General features: G+C 57.0%; 1 protein-coding gene across 1 annotated transcript; it reads left to right on the forward strand.

Moving 5' to 3' along the window:
- Positions 1–10,920: 10,920 nt before the first annotated feature.
- Positions 10,921–19,400, forward strand: LOC120496945 (motor neuron and pancreas homeobox protein 1-like). Its single transcript, XM_039697883.1, has 3 exons — positions 10,921–11,500; positions 18,313–18,473; positions 18,981–19,400. Exons 1-3 carry the CDS (start codon positions 11,065–11,067, stop codon positions 19,287–19,289), a joined length of 906 nt encoding a protein of 301 aa, XP_039553817.1. The 5' UTR covers positions 10,921–11,064; the 3' UTR covers positions 19,290–19,400.
- The last annotated feature ends 1,939 nt before the right edge of the window (positions 19,401–21,339 follow it).

Below are 21,339 nucleotides of genomic sequence, written 5' to 3' on the forward strand. Positions count from 1 at the left end.
GTCCCCGGGGGGCCGCGGGGTCAGGCTTTCGAGAAGTGCTTTATGGAGTGAAATTTCAATCAGGCTGCTGTGGCAGGCAGGGGGAGCCAGAGGCAGAGCATGCACAAGGACGGGATCTGCTCTCTGGAGTGCCCGCTGCGGGAGATCGTCTCCAGGTCCAGGTTTTTATGGAATTAGTGAGTGTGGGGGAAGAATTCTTTGTCCCATTAGGAGGATGCTGCAGGGTATATGGCAGCTGATTTGGAAGGAGGCAGGGAAAGCAGGGAGGGCTTGGCTCTGAGCTGGCTTCAGGGCAGTGAGAGGGAGGGAAAACATCCATGAGCTGCTAGGGTCTTTCTGAAGCTCCATTAACTCCCCCACAGCTCCATAACTCCACATGAAAAGAATGCTGAGGACAAAATGATGTCCAGCTGACGGACAGGACTTATGGGGGTCTCTCCCTTGCCTGAATGTCATCCTCTGTCTTGTCACTCAGCCCCAGGAGAACCAGGACAGCCGGGGAGCTGCCCCACTGCCGGCGGGCACGTGAAGCAGTCCCATCTCCCAGCGTGCCAGTGCCAGGCGAGGGGTTATCCCAGCAGGGTCCCAGCTGGGCAGTGATGGATGGGGATGCCGGTGGGTGGCCGGCAGAAGGGCCGGGCTGGAGGGTCCCACAATGGATGTCTCTCCATCAATTTGTCCTCATTACCATATAAATGGTGGGTGGGAGGGAGAGGAAGGGCATGTGGCGACAGGAGACACCCCCACATGTTCCCATCTGGGGTACATATCCCCCCTCCCCATCCTTCCAGCCCTGTTAAACCACCTCCGACAACCCCCGGCCTCTAATTCAGCAGAAGAGAGGTTCCACCCCCTATTCAGAGCCTTGAAAAGGCTACAGGGTCCGGCGCTGTTAACAAGGGGGGACACGGTCCCCGTCCCCGCCTCTCCCGTCTGTCCCTCGCCCCAGGGCCTTCTGCCGTGGCAGCGCCAGCCAAGCTCGTTCCCGGCTCCCGGCTGGCCCGCTGGGGAGTGGGAGCGGAGCCTCCTGCAAGGATCCCGTTCGGGGCAGCTTTGGGTGCACAAGGCCGACAGCAGGGCGGGGTGCTGCCACAGCTGCCCTGCTAGGGGCACGTCTCCGGGCATGGCGGTGCTGTGTCCCCATCGTCCCTGAGCTCTGGGTCCAAACAGGTCCCCATGGCCCGCGCGGTGACATGACTGGGCAGTGGGGGTCACCCCACAAGATCTGTGCCTGCGGACATCGACCCACCAGAGTCGCCCCCCAGGAATCCCAGGAGCAGCTGCCCCGCCCGGCCCGGCCCTGCACGCTGCCCGCAGCGGGAGCCGTGCCAGCGCCCCGCTGCCACCTGCACCCCGGAATGAACCTGCTGCCTTTTCGGGGTGCTGCTGCTCCGGGAGCCCTGCCAGCGCCCCGCTGCCACCTGCACCCCGGAATGAACCTGCTGCCTTTTCGGGGTGCTGCTGCTCCGGGAGCCCTGCCAGCGCCCCGCTGCCACCTGCACCCCGGAATGAACCTGCTGCCTTTTCGGGGTGCTGCTGCTCCGGGAGCCGGGCAGGACCCCGCTCTCTGCAGCGCTATTCCGGGGGCAGGCGGGGTGTCCCAAGGCACTGTCCCCGAGCCCACGGAGCCCCGGGACAGCGTGATGTGTGTTGCTGAGCCCGTCCTGCACCCCCAACTCCCTCCACCTTCCCCTCTGTCCCGAGCCCCCCACCTCTCACCCCTCTCTGGACCGCGGCACCTGTGTGACAGCATCGTCGGGAGCAGCCCCACCACAGGTGCTGCAGAACCCCTCTGCCTGTGCGAGGCAGCTTCTCCCGGGCAGGGATGGAGGTGTTTTAGCAGGCAACAGCCTCTGGGTGTCAACCGGAGCCTGCTGTGCCTGTACGAACACGGCGGACAGACAGACACATGCACGCATCCCGCCCTACACATACCTTTATCCCCTGGACAGACACCTGCCCACCACCGCCCCGGACACCCATCAGCTCTCAGAATCGCCATCCGCTGCCACAAATTACTTCCTTTTCAGCTTGTATCCTTTATATCCCAGGAGCACTCACATGTCCACTGTGAGGACAACAGGACGGGCACACCGTCGCAGTGCCCACCCCTGCAGCCATGCCCACCTCTGCAGCCATGCCCACCCCTGCAGCCATGCCCACCCCTGCAGCCATGCCCACCCCTGCAGCCATGCCCACCCACATCTGCCAGCTGCAGAGAGTTCTCTGAACCCTTGGAGGGGCCTGACAACTTCTCCCACCACACATGACGAGCCCTGCCAAGCCTCCTGCTGGTGGGACACATTTAGCTCCCGCTCGCACAGTGTGGGTACACAGCTAACACGTCAAATCCCCCCGTCCCTTCCCTTCCCCCTGCCCCGTCACCAGGACACACTCAGCACCCACAGTGGGTCCCTGCTGCAGAACTGGCAGAGCTGGGGGTGATGCTGGGGGTCCCCACCCTCCAAAGGAGGGAGAGGCAGGCAGGGGCAGCTGGGGACAGTGCAGGGCGCAGCCGGCATCAGTTGCTGCCTCGTGTCTCAGTGGAGCTGGGGACTCCCGGTGCTCTGAGGGCACTCAGCAGGACACAGCCCCAGGGAAGTGGCACCGGCACCGGCACCGGCTGCCACGAGCGCTGCGTGGTGCCACAGGGGGCGTCGGGATGGGGGCTGTGTGACTATGCAGCCACACGCTGGGGACGAGCAGGAATCTAATCAGGGTCCTTTTCCGTAATAAATCATTTGTCTTAATCCAACGCCCTCCCTCCTGCTCTAATAACTCCCAGCACTGGGCCCCACAGCCACAACAATGCAGCTAATGGAACAATTTATTTTCATAATGGTGCTGGTGGGGAGAAGGGGTGGCCGGGGTGGGGGCAGCATGGTCTAGGGCAGGAGTTTCTAATTAGTGAATGAAATTTGATGTAAGGCTGGAGGAAGATGGATTTGCTTCCTGACAAGGGGCCTTTCAGCTCATCAAAGCACCCGAACAGGGAGGTAAATTAAATTATTTCTAATTCTTCACTAACCTCCAGGGAGTCACCCTTCCACCAGCAAAAGATGGGTCCATTCCTGAAATGAAGAGGCACTTGAAGGACTGAGGTTAGGTAGCAGGGACCAAAGAAAGAGATGGGGATGACAAGACGGGATGGGGTGGGACAGAGGAGCAGGACAAGCTGCCATTGACTTTGCTGGAAAAATAGGGAGGGAAAAGGTGTTGATGGAGGGAAGAGTTGCAAATGGTCAATAAATAAACAACTGCAAGGACTAATGACTAATTTGCTGTGAGTTTTCCATCCATCCCTGTCACCTAACTAGACCTGGAGCAGGGCTGAAACACAGCTGGTGCTGGGATGGAGCAGAGCAGCCCAGGGAGTGACACAGGGGGCTGAGGGGGGCCGTGTCTTACTGCAGGGAGCGGGGAGGCAGGGCAGAGCAGCAAGGAAACAGCCCCCCAACCCTCAGGGAATTTGAGCAGGGACAGCACTGGACTGTGAAGGGGTGACTGATGCCGAAGTAGGCAAAGGGCCCAGTGTAGGGGATTCCTTCAGCAAAGGCTCTTGTTCTCATGTCTTGGTATAATTTAAGGCCAACACCAGTGAGGTTAATGCTTGTGGCATACAGCTGTTCTTGGGATGCACAGTATTTTTTCAAAGTGCCCAGCTCCTGCAGTCCTGTGATGGAGACTTGTTTTACAGAACAAGTGCACTCCCTCCCAGCTCTCCCTGTTTTACAGAGAACAAGTGCACTCCCTCCAATTTTCTCCCTCTTGCAGAGAGATCTTCCAGTGTCAACCTGCCACCAGCCGAGATGTCCCCAGTAGCAGAGTGGAAAGAAGTGGTCTTGGTGCTGTGGCTGCAGTCACCCCTGGCTCTCCGTGGAGCAGGAGCATTACAAGCTGTCCCGAGAGCAGCCAGGGCTGTGTCACAGCTCCCCTGCCGCGGGGCCAAGGGAGCCCATCCAGGAACAGCAGGTGGATTCCTGGGGGACTTTCCCTGTGAAATCATGGGCTGCATTTCCTGCAAGACCTGCCCTCCCAACCATCCTCAGCAGTGCCAGGCGGTCCCAGGGCAGCACAGCCCAGGGAGTGACACGGGGGGCTGAGGGGGGCCGTGTCTTACTGCAGGGAGCGGGGAGGCAGGGCAGAGCCAGGGCCCCGCGGCAGAGCCCGGCTTTGCTGCAGCCTGGGCGGCACAGTCCCCTCCCCACGGCTGAGCCAGGTGGAGCTGGGACAGGCGCAGAGCCGGCTCTGCTGACCCAACACTCCAGGAATTTAATTTGTTTAATATATTCCCTGGGAAAGAAGAAAATAAATAAGTGGCACCTTGCTTGGCCCCATGTCTCACTCTCACGGCGGAGGTGTCAGCTTAACGAGCCGAAGCCCTCAGGCTGATTAAGCAGCGCTGCTCCCGCTATCGGGGCGCGGCCGAGCAGCGTGATTGATGCGCGGAGAGCATCAGCCCAGCCTGCTGCTGCACGGCTGCACGGGGCCACAGCCCCCCACAGCCTCTGCTCCTGCTCTCCCTACCCGGGCCTTGGTCAAGGGCATGTCAAAAGCTTCCTCTTGCCCCACGGATTATCCTGCCCCATGGCTCTGTGGCACAGACAGTACCCGGGAATGTGAAGCTGGGGCTGGTTTTGACTCTGGAGGCAGGGATGGACACACCGGTGGCTTCCCACCGCTTGTGGCACCTCATCAAAACAGGGGCTGAGGACCAGAGGTGTGCAGGGCCTTTGTGCTGAGCTCTAGGTCTCATCCTCACTGTCCCCTATGGGCTTGGGTAGGGACACTTGGGGATACTGAGGCACAGGGATGTGCTAGAGGTGACGGTGACAATCCAAGGGGATCCCGTGACTCTTGGTAGTTCTTTTACCAGCTTACAAGTGAGCTCTTGCCAGTGAGCTCTTGCCAGACTACTGGGGAAAGACATTCCCCCTTTTCCCCATCAGCTCCTCGCTCAGGCTCTTCTGCTGTGTGCTGATGTCTTCATCTCCCCCCCGCCCCCGGTGTCCCTGGGTCTCACTGCAGAGACGTCACAGTCTCCCACCATTCCTGTCCCATGGCATCACCATCCCCTGCCCCCACCTTGGGAAAGGGTTAATCAGCAGCCAGGGAGACAGGGTAATAAATGGCCGTTATCTTGTTAATGAGCTGACATTAATTAGAGCCCAAGGTCCCGGGAGGAGCAGCTGATTTATTCTGTCATCCCGGGAGCAGGTTAGGTGCTGACTCCATGGAAAGGCCATTAACAGTGAAGAGGTGAGGCTGTTTTTGGGGGGAGTGGTGGTGTGAGGGTGTTCCTCCCCCTCACTCCTTCACCCCCAGGCTCCAAACCTGGCTCTGTCCCCCCACACGGAGCAGTTCTGGCTTTAGGACAAGACACAGTGAAGCCAAACCAGAAGATTGTGGAGGTGACAGGAAAAATCAGAGCTGGGGAATCCCCCTGGTGCCAGGGGGAAGGTGAGCCTGGCTGTGCCTGAGATGTGTGACACTGGACACCATGTGCTGGAGTGCTCTGCAGGGCAGGGGCTGTGGAGAGGGGCCGTGGGGAAGCAGCAGAAGGGACACAGTGCTTTCAGTCACTTCCCTGCTTTCCTGGATGATGCTGAGCTATGGAAGCTGCTGGCTTGTTTAGTCTCTCTCCCCAAAAGACAGGGCCTGGGGTGAGGGCAAACACTGAGGATGAGCCAAGGTGCTGCTCCCTCTTTTGGGGGCAGTAGGATGAGGGAGATCTCTCTGTGGATGCTGTGTGCTCATGGTGTTTCAACTCAGATGTTGCAGAGAGGTCAGGGGCTAACAGGACTGGAAATAGAGTGGTTATACTCTGAGTCCTTTTAAGAGATAGATCCAAGCTGACTGTGTCCCTGTCACTCCTGCCCATGTGTGGATGTGTCACCCCATCCCCGTATGTCCCTGTTGCTCCATCCCCATGTGTTTACAAAGGGACAAGTCCTCTGTCTCCACACTTGAGCACTTTTGCAGTGCATTGCTGCATCCTGGGAACCTAACAGCCCTCGGGCATCCCCTGCAGCCCTGTGGCTGGTGCTGGCAGTGTGGCGGATCAGGTGTGACACTCCGGAGATGCCCTGGCTGTTTCTGCTAGGGCAGGCACCCTGCTTGCCCTGCCAGCCTTCCTGTGCTGCCTTGCCATCCCCCTGCTCCTGAGTGGGAGCTGTTAACACGTTTTTCTGCTCAGCCTTGCCATGTCCCATCAGAGATGAGGCTGCTTATTTGAGGAATTGCTTGGCTAAATAAACAGCTGCCCAGAAATCCCTGCAGGAGGCCTGTCTGGGAGGGACTGAGCCGTGTTTGCTTTGCCTGTTAACCCTTCGCTGGGGCGGGTACCTGGGGCTCCCTGTGCAGGGAGGGTGGGTGCTGGGTACAGGGGTGGGCAGGGAGATGGAAGCACGGGGCTTTCTGCATTCCAGCACACATCCCCACCTGTTGGACTGAGCAGCTGCTGTGGCAGGATGAAGAAACCCTCAGGAGCCTGTGGCTGGCTGGGAAGTCTCTGAGGTGGGTAGGGTTAGGCCAATCCACGTGAGAGGGGATCCAGGCAGGGACACAGCACGGCAGTGACTGAGTGCAGGACCTTGGCAGCAGGCAGGGAGGTGGCTTCACTGACTTGTCCTCTGTCACCATCAGAGCAGCGAGAGTCCCCTACAGACAGATGAGATGCCCTGTGAGAATGCCCTGAGGGCATTTCTGCAGAGAGCTGCTCTGCTCCCATGGCAGCAGTGTGGATGCTTCTACCAATGTTTCTGCAGAGGGGACAGCCCCTAAACAAGCTGGGACCTCAGGGCTGGCTGTGCCAGATCTGACACAAGGTAGACTCAGCTCCCACCACTGCAGGGCTGATTATGACCTATTATCTGGTTGGTTAATGGCCCCAAGCCACTCACAGGTGACTTAGACTGTTCATTTAGCCACAAATCATCGCTGGGCTGGCAGTTTATTTACCTTCCCCACCAGCCTCCTGTGGCTTCCCAGACTCTGGAGATAGCGGGTGGCCTGGCTGTAAGGGGCAGGGCAAAGGCAGCATCCTGCTGTGGGCAATGGCCAGGGCTCCCACAAAACCTGGGACACCCCTAAAAGGGGCTCTTGCACCCAACACTTCTTACCAGGGGCTCTGCCGGGGATGAGAGTGGGGTGCTCCTACAGCCTCTCTCATGGGGGAAGAGCTAGAAAAACACTTCTGAGCAGGCTTACATCCTGTCTCCACCATTAGTGGTGACTCCGGGCTGTATTTTTCCACTAGCTGGCTACAGACTTTAGAATGGCACAAGGTGACCTGAGGCACCAGGTCCAGAGCAGTGAGATCTCTGCTTCCTCAGAGATGCATTAAACAAGGTTGACACACCGTGGGTTTCTTACTGAGAAGTAATTTCTAAAGGTGGAAAGCTCTTGGGGCTGTGACCTGCTGAGTAGTTAATGCTTAGCAAACAGGCACAGCCATCCTGGAGACAAGACAGGGAGCTCTTTCAACACCTGAAAGCCTAAATGGCCTTGTTAGAAATCAGGGTTTCTGTCATCTCTCTGGGATGGGCTAAGCACTGATTCCTGCAGTCTCTGTGTCAAAGGTAACTTCTATTGACTCAAGGCAGGTGACCCAAAGCTGACAGAAGGACCTGGTGCTAAATTGTCTGCCTAGGAAAGTCCAAGATGAAAGGTTAGGTGAAAATCAAGACACCCCAGCATGGGTCATGTCATATATTGTGTGTGGGATGAAGACTCAATCCTGGGAAAATGGAAGTCTGGTCCCAGTTGGGAATTTTTTTATCAGGGTATGGATTTTCCTCGGCACCCTTGGCTTTGATCTTGGGGCAGTTGGATTTGCTGAGGGACATTACGTTGCTTCCCAAGGTGATACTGAGGAAGTAGTGGGGCTGTAAAACTGAACTGTGCTCCCAAATACTACCTGTGATCCCCATGGCTTGTTTCTGAGGGCTCAGGAACTGCTGGCAACAAATTGGGGAAGTATGTGAAGTGCTGTTGGTAGTGTTGTGGGACTAGAGCTGCTGGAAACTTGTGTACACCAGACCTGGCTGTCTTTGGTGGCCGTGTGGGGTTTGTCCTTCTAGTTTTATTCCTGGTGCTTGACCTTACATGGATGGGAGTCACAATGGAGTCAGTTCTGGAGGCTCTGGACACAGTAAAGAGCTCCAATTGTCTAGCTGTGTACCTTCCCCACTGCAGTAAAAGGCCTTGCAGGGCTCACGGGTACCTGCAGGGCTGCTGCTGTGAGTGCTGCTTTCAGGTCACCGAAGGGGGGCTGAGCTCTCAATGTCCAGCTGAGGCACAGCCAGAAAATTTCCCCCAAAACACCTAGTCAGAGGAAAGAATCCCAGGAAGCTCTGTGCTGTGAGAACACTCCTGGTGATGCCCATTGCCCAGCATGGGATGCTCTGATCAGGGTCTGCCCCAGAGAGGGGGAGGAACTCTGGGGAGGGAGAGTTCCTCTTCTCCCTCCCCAGAGCTGAGGGAGCTGAGGAGCTTTACTGTTGCCTGGGCAGCATGGACCTCTTGCTGCTCTGCACTTTCTGGACAGAAATAATCTAAGTGGTTAAAAGTGGAGGTACTTCTAGGGCACACTGAACACGAGGTGCATCAGGCAGGGGACAAATGGAGATGTTCATGGGGCAGGTTTTAGCACACAGGAGCTGTGGGGGGACTGGGAGCAATATGATGCTGACTGGGAACATATCCCCTTGAACCCGAACTCCACCTCATCCTGAACTGGGGTGATTTCCTGGAAGAGTTTCTGTCCATAGGGTCCTGAACCCTCAAACTGGAGATCTTTCTCTGGCTGGCATCTTGGGGTTTGCCACCTGGGGCTGATGTTCGGGGTTGCCTTACACCCTCCTGTGCAGGAGGGATGCTGGGCAGAGGTGAAGGGCCAGGCCACAGTCACATTCACTTATTACAATCCTCTGATTTAGTTAGCAACCAGGTGAGCTGTCACTGGAGGATTTGATGGATGGGAAAGAGAGTTCCCTCCTTCCTGAGGCGGGAAATGAAGCTAATCAGACCTCGGACACCTTAATCCAGCTCTGATCTGATTAATGACCCTGAGGACTGTGAACTCATCAGCACCCTGGCATCTATCACTGCCTTGCATCCTGCCCCTTCTGCTGTCCACCACCACACAGCTGTGGACACCATCTCTCTGCCCTGCGTGGCACGGGCTGTGTGCCAGCTGCTGTGGTCCTGGACAGCCCTCTTGTAGGGTCTCAGGGTCTGCTCCAAATATTGCCACTCATCATCCCTCTATGATTTCTCTAGATTTCTTTATTCAGGTATCTCCAAATAAAGAAATAAGCCAGGTTCTATGGCTCTGTCAGCACAGATTTCTTGCTTGTGCAATTCAAAGGCTGCAGCTTGGTTGGTTGCACTTGCATCACCCTGGCATCAGTAAATTGGGGGCTAGCATGAGCTGCTGATCCTTGGGAGAGTTGCTTGTCTTTGGAAAACCTCCTTGGGTTTTGTAGGGAACTTTCCATGGGGCTAATTCCTGCCCTTCTGTCTCCCAGGGAGGCATCTGGAAAAGGGATATTGTGTGTTTTCCCACAGAAGGATCTCGGGCCACTCAGTGAAGCTGTTTGGTGCTGGGCTGAGCAATGGAAGGAGGAAGGTGTTGCACACACTGGGCCTTTGCAGCTCCCTTCAGCAGGGTGATGTGTGTGCAGGGAGATCAGCAGGCAGCACACCAGACTCTGTTGGTGCTGGAAGAGAAGTCCCTGGGGTTACTGAGCAGAGAAAGCAGAGAAGGCTGAGGAAGGCCCTGTATGCTCCTGCCTTTCTCCTCTCTGGGCATCTCCTTGCTGCCTCTGTGACACACAGGGTTCAGTGTGGTGGACCCATCTCTTGCTCAGGGAATAGAACAGTGCTGGAAGTGCTGAAGGGACAGGAAATACAGGGACAGGGATTTCCTTTAGCCATGATTACATTTAGGCAGGGCAATAGCAGCTGCCTTACTCCCCTTCCTAAGACAGGACCCACCACAGAGTACAAAAAATCAGAGGCTTGTGTCACTGTGTCAGAGGACCCAAAAAAGTGGGAACCAGAGACACACAGGTGCAGACCCTTAGTGACAGAGATTCCTAAAGCAGTCACACGCACTTTGCCTCTCCCTGAAGGCCAGTGCCAGGGGATCTGGACCAGCTCTGCTCCTGCTTACCCACCATGCCCAGACCAGCCAAAGCTTTCCTCTCTGTCCTTTCCAGGTGTTATTCTCTAAGCTGTGTCTTGCCTAGGAAAGGTAAGAGCAGAGAAATGAGTAACAATCTGCCTGTATGCACCTGCTGGGTTGCATCTTGGGCAGACATGGGTGACGGAGGGTGCTGGTCCTTTGTGTGTCCAGCTCAGGTCTATTGATCTCCCTGGATCACAGCAGTGCAATGGGAAACAGCACAGCTGGGCACAGGATCCCAGAGCACAGGATGCAGAGGAGCCTGCTGGTGAGCCAGTGCCTCTCCTGCCCTCCCAGCTAAGCACTCTGCCCTCCGGGTGCCTGGGGCTCTACGGTGCCAGGGCAGCACTGGAGCCCAGTAGGGCTTTGCCTACATGTGCTGAAGTCTGTCTGTCTCTCCAGATCTCCTCCACTTGCTGCAACCACAGACCTGCTTCCCTGCCATGGGGCAGGGAATGATGGGCTCAGCGCCCTGGGTGGGTCCTGGCGGCTGGGGGGACCTCTGGCTGTGGAGGGGCTGGGGAAGGGGCAGAGTAACCCGGGTCAGTCCCCGGCGTTTGCCCACTGCTGCGTCCGGGGGCTGCGGCAGCCGGAGGAGGGCGGCGGGGCGGGGGTCCGGAGCGGAGCCAATGGGGAGCAGGGGTAGGTGGAGAGGGGGTTAAAACCCACCCCAGTGCCGTCGGGCCAGCGAGTGCCCGGGAGGCGGAGCGGAGAGGAGGGCTGCCCTCGAGGGCAGCCCCGCGGAGCGCGGCGCGGCCCCGCGGGTGGATGCCCGCCGGTGCCGGGGCTCGCCCGGGGCTGGCCGGCCGGGCTGTGCCCTGGCAGGGGAGCGCTGCGGCGCCGGAGGGCTCGACGGCTCCGCACGGGGCAGGGCCATGCACAAGCCCATGGAGAAGTCCCAAAACTTCCGCATCGAAGCGCTGCTGGCCGAAGAGCCGGCGCGGAGCGCCTCCCCGCCGGGGCTGAGCCCCGGGAGCCCCGCGTCGAGCCCCGGCCCCGCCGGGCGCTCCGACACCCCCTCCCCGCGGGCGGCCCCGGCCGCTGCGCCCCTCGCCCCGGCCGGCTTCGTCCCCAAGCCCGGCTTGCTGCATCTCTCTGGCCCCGGGCTCGGCGCCCTGCCGGCCCTCTACCCTCCCGCCGTGTACCCGCTGCCGAGCCTGGGGGGCCAGCACCCCGCCTTCGCCTACACCGGCATCCCGCACCTGCCGCCGCCCGGCGCGGAGCACCTGAAGGCGGCCGTGGCCGGCTCCTTCCCGCTGGAGCACTGGATCCGAGCCGGGATGCTGGTGCCGAGGCTCTCCGACTTCAATGGTGAGTGGCCCGGGACAGAGCCTCCCGTCGGGCGGAACACGGCTCTGGGCGCTGCAGCCCCGGGGGTCCCTTGGACAGCCCGGCTCTGAGCTTTGCCGGCCCCACGCCCTCGGGGCCCTCCGGTGGCCCGGGTCGGGAGCCCGCAGGGACACCGAGCCCCCCGCGCTGACCGCGATGCGTGGCTCTCTCTGTGCCCAGACCGCTTCCTAGCCCGGCAGGGCTGGGGTGGGGAGGCCGGGTGTCCCACTGCTGGGAGGAACGTGACTCGCCCTGCGGAGACCTCCGAGGGCTGTGAGGCCCTGGGGAGCAGATCCGAAGGGCAAAGTCTCGCCTCACGCCGGCCCGGTGTTCCGGAACAGCCCCAAAGAGCACTGCCCGCGCCGCCGCCGGCGGAGCCGGACCGCGCCTACCCAGGTGCTGGCCCCGCACGGCTCCTGCGGGCCGGGAAGGAAACGAAAAGAAAGGAACGGCGGCAAAATCCTGAACTGGGAAACGAATAAATCCCCCCCGGCGCGGCCGGGAACGAACCCGGCCCGGTGCTGCTGGCCGGCGCTCCGGTCCTGCCCGCGCGGGGCCATGCGGGCCCGGTGCGCTCGTTCCTGCCGGCCCCAGGGCGTGCTCGGCCCCAGCCCTGCCCCGGTCCCCCCGGGGCTGCGGGCAGGCACCGGAGCCCGCTCTGCCGCGGTGGGTCCTGCGGGGCACGGGCGGGCAGGAGCTGACTGCAGGCGCTGGTCCCGATGGGGTCTGGCACCCCTGGCAGTGTGACCTGGAGCCTGCCCCGTGCTGGTCACTGCGAAGATGGGCATTAAACCGAGAGTGACTGGTTAATAAAGCCCTGTCAGAGTGTCCAGATTTGTTAGCTGAGCATAAAAAAAAAAATCCTAAAAATTTGAAAGCCCATTTGTAAAATAATAATTTTAAAAGGCTGGATAAATAACAGTGCGAAAAAAATCCCAGAGAATTACTTGAAAAAAATCACATTTATTATTCCTACCTCAAACTGTTCCTGCTCAGGTTAAAGGGAAACAGGCTGTTTTTTTTTCTGCACACTGTCTCCCTTTACCTGGCTTTCCTCAGACTTTAGGAAGGATCCATCTGTGAATCTAGAGGTGTAGAATAAGCCTCCAGTGCTATGGGTTGTGTACAGTCTCCAAAGATGTCACTAAGACAAGAGAAAATAAATCTTGATTAGTTAGAAGTCTTTATTATTTATTACATCTTCCTGCTCCTCTGCCGAGGCCATGTTATCTTTGAAGGGTCTGGGTTTCTTGGTCTATCTCAGCATCCTGGCAGCTTCATACAGGGCTGTGTTTCACCACAGTGGGAATGCTCCACTGCATCTGATCCTGTAGCCCTGAGTGCAGCTTCTGGCTGGGATAACATAGAGATATTTGTACATCAGCCCCATTCCTTTCAAAAGCAGGATGTGATCTTCAGCTGGTTGTATCCAAAACCTCACCAAAAGGAAACAAATCCCAAATTATTGGCATGAGAACAACTTGTGAAGGGAGCTCTGCAGAATGTGCTGGACCAGAATGTCAGTGGGTCTTGTGGGAAACACTGACTAGGGTTCCTATGGAAGTTCAGAGGAAAGAAAAGCAATTTCTGACCCGAGTGTTACTTATCTGGGTTCTGGAGATCCCAAAGCGGGGTAGACACATGGAGGTGTAATAAGGATGCAGCAAAAGCTGCCAAAACTGTAAATTTTTAGATCAGGATGACCACTGCCTCAATCCATGTCCTTACTAAAAGGTGTTTGTTCCCAATTCCGGGGAGCCCTTTGCAGTGAGGATTCTTTCTCTCTGAAGTATTTTGTCAAATACTTCAGCAATTCTTCTGCTGTGCAGAAGAGAAACTTATCCATCTTCACATCCTTATTTCTGTCCACTGGTAACCTTAGGGTTCTCAAGTGTGTCCTCAGCCCTTGCTCCTGTGGGCTCGCTGAAGCCCTGAAATCATTTTCATTTGCAGCATGGCTTCTCCTTGTGCTCAGCAGGACTGGCTCCAGCTGCAGGCTGTGCCTGTGTGTGGGCTCAGATTGCCCCAGTGTGCTGGCCATGCTGTAGGGACAGGGACAGGAAAGGGCACCTGCCCGGGATGTGCTGCCTCTGCAGCCCTTCCTCATCCCTCTGAGGAGGGTGGTGGGCTGGGCAGGAGCCTTCCTTCCATTGTTGGCACAGGGCTCCTGGGGTGCCTGTAGTTTGTGAGAACCTCTGTCCCACAGCCCAGCCTAGACAGATGGACGGACCTGCCTGGCTGAAGTTTCCAGAGTGACCAAGTACCAAGTGTCAAGGATGCTGGTGCCAGTCATGTTTAACTCTCCCAGGAGCAGTGGACAGATGGCTGTAAGAGATGAATCTGAAAGACTTCTAGGACATATTACGGATCATTCCAGGGAATGATCACCCTTGGCATTTATTTAAAAGGAATTCCAGGAGTAAATTCTGGAATAAATTCCTTCTTTGGGTGCATGTGTAGCAATGTTTTGCAGGTGTGGTCTGGTTGGATCTCCTGGGGACAGTCAGGAAGGGGGAAGCAGCAGGACAGCCCATGAGCTGTAAGCCCTGTGGGTATTCCCTGCCCACATTCCCCCTGCTATCACTGTGTGGGGAGGTGGGATGCCTGGGGCAGTTGGTACCCCGGGCTGGCTCAGTGAGAGCCGTGCCCTGCGGTGAGCAGGGTGAGTGCCTCCCTCCCAGCTGCGGGTGCAGAGCTGCACGGCTGCTCTGCTGCAATGCGCACTGAGGGGCTGTGCAGGGCCTGGGTGCAGGGGCAGGCGTGCCCTTGCTGCAGCAACAGGGATGCTGCCTGCCCAGCTTCTGCTGTCCCCAGCCTGGATCCCGTCCTGGGGCTTTGAGCACCTTCTGAACCACCCAGGGGTAGCATTTGGCACTGGAATGCCAGGCCTGTTCGTTTTTCTGGGGGCTGTGATTTATTTGCCTTGTTTGTCAGTATGGTGCAGTGGTGGGAGCCAGTGCAGAGACCCACTGCAGTGAGAGCTGTAGAAGTGGGGAGCAGTGACATACAGCTGTAGATTCTCAGGAGGAGCAAAGGATCCTCTCTGAGGGATCCAGTGCTTAGATGGCTTTGCTCGCACACCATTTCCTGACATCATCCACTCACTAACTTGATGGCCTGGAGTCCAGATCAGATCCTGCCCATGATGGCAGAGGGCTTGCTGATGGGCTGTGCTGGGATAGAGAGCAGGCAGGATAAGTCTTATCAAACTTGTGCAAAAAGCAATGCCTTCCAAGGCTCACCAGGTGTACAGTGGTCTGGTGTCCGCTGGAAATATGGGCTGGGAAACAGCTGGCAAGCAGCAGTGGAAGTTTAATGGTGGAACAAGCAAGGGGCTTGCAGAGGTAGCAAGTGCCCTTACCCATGCTGCCCCACTGATAATGCCAGGGCTGCTGGCAGGTCAGAAAAAGCCGCTGGTGATGTCCCTGATGCTGAGACTACCTCCCTCCCTTCCAGCTCTGACATCCAGAGAAACACCTAAAGCAGTTAGGGTGTTAATTTCCTCTCCTTTATCTGCCAGACCACAAAGTTAAGTGAACTATAGTTAAACAAACCAAATTAAAAACAAGTGAGTTAATATCAACCTAGGATTACCCCTGTTATCAAGTAGGTGGAACTGTATCAAATAAACCAACAATTCTTTATAAGCTTTATCTAATTATCCAGGAGGCAGCTGCCTTGCAGAGCTCCTGGCCTCAGACTCAGAGGGCATTCCTGGCCCCGGGCCAAGCAATTTATTTACTGATACTGCAGCCAGATGCCAGGCACCAGGGGGTCCAAGCCCTGCCAGGCTGAAGGGATGTTGAGACAAGCTCTGATCCTGGATGGAGTGCTGGAGGAGATGGCTGAGCAGAAAATAAATCCTTTGGCAAGCAAAGGTGTGACGCTGGGGCAGTCACTGGTCTTCTGGTAGGAGCTGGATAAGATGGAGAGCCTTCCCAAAGGGTAATACTTTCTGAGATGCTGATTGTGATAGGGATGGGTTCATGGCTCAGTTGAGTGGAGAAGGTAAGCCCTGGGAGGCATGCTTGCTGTGCAGCCCTTGGGAGGATTCTTTGTCCATGTGGCACCATGTCACAGGACAGGGAGGGATGGGACTCACCAGAGCATGCTGGCAGTCTCAGCTTCTACCTCCTTCTTTTTTTCTTTTCCCAGTGAGAATCTGTGTATCCTCTTCTGCCATACTCTCTCCACACAAAAGAGCTAGAGCCCTTTGGGAAAGGTAACAGCAGAGCTGATGCCAGAGATGTTGATCATTCATGTCCATGAAAACCTGCTGCTGTGGGTGGCTGCAGGTCAGCTGCATTGCCTTGGGCTTACTCCTCCTGGTGTGGAGGCCAAATCTTGAACAAGTCACACTGGGGAGCAGTGGTGATGGATAGTTATAGCTGCTGAAGGGTGTGTTGTCAGAGGAGATCACAGATTAGGTGGCCAGCCACACTCTGTAGGCTGGGCACTGGACTGGTGGTGGCTCAGACTGTATGACAGCACGACAGAGGGGTTTGAGGATTGGGTTTGGTGTTGGGTCTTTTTGTCAGCACTGGGGCAGGAGGCAAAGTGTTTCCAAGGAAGTCAGGCTCTGTACAATATTTGTAATGGGCACACTGCACTGCAAATGAATTGGACACTGAGAAGGAGGAATCAGGGCTGACAGCAGGGCCATGCTCCAGAAATCAATCCCCTGGATTGGCAGTTACTTGGGATATGTCCTGTTTGGATTTATTTGCATTTTGGACAAACTTTCTGTTCTTCTTTTACCTGCTAGACCAAGCAGTCGTTAGCAGCTCACCTGGGGAAAAGTGAGTCTCTTGAGAGGGTGTTGTTAAAGTAGGCTGCCTTCCAGGCTCCTCTAACACACCAAACTTGCATTGCTTTTAGCATTGAGATTCTTCTGTGAGGCACTTCTGTGCCTCTAACTCTTCCTGCATCTGCTTTTAGTCTGGTCACATATGACCTTGCTAGGGGAGGCACAGAGGAGCCTTTCAGGTTGGTCTGAAGGATTTCTGTGCTCCTTGGAACCAGGACACAATGCCCTCGGAGCTGAGCCCTGGGCTCTCTGCTTTGGAGTGGGGAATTCAGACTGGGAATATGATATATCTTGATTCCTGGACACTCCAGCTCCAGAAAGCACAGAACTCCTGAATTATTGGATGCTGAGAGGGCACAACCTCTTCCCTTCTCTTTCCCCAAAACATTCTCTACAGACCATGCTCAGAAAGAGGAACTGCTCAGAGGTGCCCTTCCCTGACCTGGTACTGTCAAACTGCACAGTGCAACCTCATTGCAGGGAGGGATTCTGGGGCTCCAGATGCTCTAGCCAGCCACCCTCCTATCTCTGTCAACAAAGGAGGCTGGGACCCAGAGTCCTTGGGCTGCTGGACACTGCCTGGGGCTTCTTTGTGTTGTGCCCCCACCAACAGAATGAATTTCCTCTCCAGTTGTCTCTGATGCATCTCTGGCCCTTCCCTCCCTGAGGGAACTGCAAAGGGTGTTAGCTTGGGCTGCCCCGTCCCTGCAGATGCTAGTTCCCATAACACCTCATTTTCTTAGCCAGAGGAAGCCTTTGCAGACCTGTTTGGTCCCATGTGCCCATGGAGGATTTGTACAGCCAGAGACAGCCAGTCAGAGCCCAGATGGCTGCCGAACTCTGCAGAGCTGAGACATCTCTCATCTGTATTTGTCCTGCAAATCTTTTGAACCTCTCATTCAGTTTTAGCCTTGAATGTTTCATATGCAAAGTAATACATCCTGTCAGAATCGTTGGCACAGTGTGCCTCTGTTCAGTCAATCCCTCGTTTAACTGGGCAGTGGCTACAAGGTGGGTCCCAGAGACTGTATCTCTGGCACTGAGGGGCTACAGGCAGAAGAAGGGATTGTGTCTATCCTGCTCCCATGAGGCATTTGCACAACCCTAGCCCAGCCTGTGTTCTATCTGTTTGACCCAGCATCCAGGTACTTGGGATCAAACCTGTGTTGTGATCAGTTAATGGCTCTTTCATAAATTCCTGCCTCATGCGTCATCGCTGTGTTTGTGAAGGGCTCGGTGGACACCTCAGGATGGGCAGGTTGGGATCAAAGCTGGAATCTGGGGGAGATAACATGAATGGTGCCCCATGCCCAGCAAAGTGGGTGAGTTGGAGTGGCCCTTGCCAAGCACGGCACACTTTTTGGGCCAGGATGCTCCAGGATCTTGTTGCCCAAGATGCGTCAGCAGGGATGTGCCAAGGTCCTTTTGCATCAGTGCCCACCACCACCACCTCCCCCCATTCTGCCCCACGCCCCTCCCTGCTGCTCCAGCACCTTATTCCCAGCTGCAAACCCCTGGGTTTGATTGCCGCTGTGGTGCTGGGAGAAGCAGTAAAAGCTGAACCCCAGGGGGACAATAAAGCCAGTGGAGAGGAGATAAGCAAGGATCAAACAGAGCGCGGCAGCCACGCCATGCTGGACTCTCAAAGGTCCCTTTGTTCTGCTGCCTGCTGATGCAGTGCCGCTGTGCCTTCAAGGGCTGCAGGCGAGATAGCTCACGGGCAGCCCCAGCACAGCCCCTGGCCGTTGAGCTGCCACCTGTGCGGCCCAGCAATAAAAAAAGAGAATTAATTTCGGTCGCAGCACTGATCCCAGTTGTACACCGAGGCCTGATAACATATCTCACAGGTTCCTATCAGGCAGTAAAGCCATTATTGGGGTGGGAGATGATGGAGACATTCACCTTCTTCCTCATCCTGGGTTTGCTGAGGGGTTGTCCCCCTACCAGTCTGCTGTCCCCTGACCCCCACCCACTGTCTGCTCTACAGCTGCCCCGCAGTCTGGTTTGATGGGGAAGTGCCGTCGGCCCCGCACAGCATTCACCAGCCAGCAGCTCCTGGAGCTGGAGAACCAGTTCAAGCTCAACAAGTATCTGTCCAGACCCAAGCGTTTTGAGGTGGCCACGTCGCTGATGCTCACTGAGACACAGGTACCTTGGCCCTGGGGGGATGGAGCGTAGCACCGTGGAGCTGCCAGGGGGGCAAGGCAAGGTCATGGGCAATGCTAATGCCACCAGCCCCACACCCCACTGCTCCCACCATCAGTGCCCTTCAGGGCATCTCCTGCAGAGACCTGCCTGTGGGCTTCAGCCTGTTCTCTTGTGGAGAAATACTGCTCGTCTTTTCACCTGGCACCCCCAGCTTCGGTTTCAGAGCCTTCCCATCCTTCAGCATGCCGTGGGGGTGGTCTTTTTGTGGGGCTAATATGAAAATGTCCTGTGCATATCCTTGGCTGGAGGCTGGGTGGGGGAAAGGCAGCAGCCCCCATTATTCCTGTCCCCATGACAACCTCATCCTCTTTGTACATAGTTGTAGCACCATGGGATTCCCCATAAGGAAGAGGTTTTGGGGGGCCCGCCATGCAGGGAAGGCGAGGGGCTGGGTGGGGGCAGGATGCAGCAGGGTACATCCTCTCCCCCGGGGCTCTCCCTTGGCAGGTGAAGATCTGGGTCCAGAACCGCCGCATGAAGTGGAAGCGGAGCCGCAAGGCCAAGGAGCAGGGGGCTCAGGTGGAGGCTGAGAAGCAACGAGGGCTCAGCAAGACCTGTGAGAAGCTGCTGCCCAGCGAGCCCCAGGGACAAGCTGCCGACAGCCCCGAGTTCATGGGGCACAGCCCTGACTCGGGCTTCCTGCACTGCAGCACCGCCGAGCTGAGCTACGGCCCGGACTCGTCTTGCTCGGGGGCCGAGGAAGAGGAGGACGACGAGATGGGTGCCACGGAGAGGAAGATTGGCTCTGTCTTGTGAAAGGCGAATGGAGCCAGCTGGGGAGAGGGGCCAGGCTGTGTTGTGGGGGTTCTCTTTGCTGGCAGACACAGACTGTGCCTGGAAGGAGCAGGGGGCTGCAGGGCACCTGCCACCCTTTAACTTATGTATGTTTGGATCCTATTTAACTTGTAATTATTCCTCTGTGTGTATCTGGAGGAGTCCCCAGATCCCTCCCCTATAAAGCTGTTATCTGGATGCCTGTGCTTTTCCTTAGGGGACAGGAAAATCCCCTGTCCTGCTACTGTGCTGTCCTACCGAGTCTCTGGGGAAAAGGTGGGGAGAGCAAACTGGGACAGCTGGCAGCCAGTTGGCACAGCTGGAAGAGAGACCCAGACCCTTCTTTGACTGCACTGCCACTTCCCTACAGATCTGACAGCGCCTGGAGCAGCACATCCAGTGTGGTGCCAGCTTGTCCTTCCCCTTGGTGGCATGAAGAGCTGGGAAGGATGCCCAGGTTGCATGCCAGCCTGCCTTGCATCCTCCTGCACCAGTACATCCCTGGTAGGGTCTGTGCTTTGCAGGGCAAAACTGTCCTGGGAAGCAAAGCTGATGCTGTTTTCCATGCTGCAATTAGCCTGCTTGCATTGGTGTGGCACTGTCCCAAATAAACGGGGGGGAAGGGAGGCAGGAAAGTGCTCAGGCTGTAAAGACTCAGTGCTGTGGTGAGCTCCCCTTTTCCCATGGTGATGCTTAACCTCTCTTAAGTTCTTTTCTGGGCTTGTTTCATTATGCTCTTGGGATCTTGCTCACTCTGGGGGGGCTGAAATCAACCCTTGGTAGCAGGATGATGACTGACACCCTCTACCACTTCCCTAGAAACACAAAGGTTAAGCACTAATAAGTAAGTGCTGCCCATGTCCTCGCAGGATGCTGGAGGGTCCTGGAAGGCCCTGTGGATCTGCCATGCTCCCTGTGCCTTGCTGGCTCTCCCCTTGGGTGCTGAGATGGCCGTGAAGGCAGAGGGGGCAGCGCTGCTTCACCACTCCAGTGCCCCAGGAGCTGCAGGGGTGGAGCAGGGGCCATTCCCGGCAGACCACGATGTCCCTCCTGCCCACACCCTGCTGTCCTCTCCGGTGCCCAGCTCTGCCTGAGTGGCAGGGAGGGCTGTCTGCCCCGGGACTCGTGGCGGGGGTGGGAATTGCTGAAGCACAGCAGCCCCTGTGGGATCCTGGCCGTCTCAGTGCTGGGAGGGACAGGTAAGCGTTGGTGGGGGCCGTCACACATCGCAAGGCTGGGAAAAGCCTGTCAGGGTCTGGGCAGGTTTTGGGACAGAGGGGTGTGCAGGGAAGGAGGTGACAGGAGAGAGGAGCATGGAGACGGGCGGATGGATGCTGCTCCTGTGCGGGGGGACAGGGACCCGCAGTGGCTGCTGGCAGCTCGGCAGTTTCCCCCTGGGTACATGGCATCCTCACTGCCCACGTTCCCTCTCCCCAGGCAGTCCATCTCGAGGCACGCAGGTGTCCAGAGCCCTGGAATTGCCCAGTGGGGTGCTCTGGCCCTGGGGAGGCTGCAGCCCTTGCTCCAAGGGGGTAGGTGTGAGCTAGGGTAGCAGCAGGTGCCCAGAGCCTGCCGTGGTTGGTGTAACGTGGGGCAAGAGAGAAATAAATGTGGTGTAGGGGGGGGAAATACAAGGAAAGGATGAAGGGATGGGGGAGCATGAAAGGATGGCACCTAATTCCCTGCCTTTGCTCCAGGAGAGCTGTGCCAGCTCCCAGCACAAACACAGGGCTGGGCGCAGGCATGCTGGCACCTGCCAGCCCGTGGCTGCAGGAGCACCAGGGCCAAAGACATTTATCACCTGATGTGCAACCTGGCTCAGCCTCAGACCACAGGGAGTACCACAGGCTGGAGCAGGGCTGAAACGGGGGACAGGGATGGTGGAGGCAGAGAGGAAAAGGCAAGAAGGAAAGCAACAGAAGTGCCAGGGAGGAGGAGGGGAGCTGAAGGCATGTCACAGGCTTAAAACGTTCACCTTGATGGGCCGTGACAGGTTTAATTTGCAGAGTACAATCATTAAAGTGATGGATGG

Source organism: Passer montanus, unplaced genomic scaffold (genome assembly GCF_014805655.1).
Source record: "Passer montanus isolate IOZ18808 unplaced genomic scaffold, ASM1480565v1 scaffold1, whole genome shotgun sequence".
In the NCBI taxonomy this organism is placed as follows: Eukaryota; Metazoa; Chordata; class Aves; order Passeriformes; family Passeridae; genus Passer; species Passer montanus.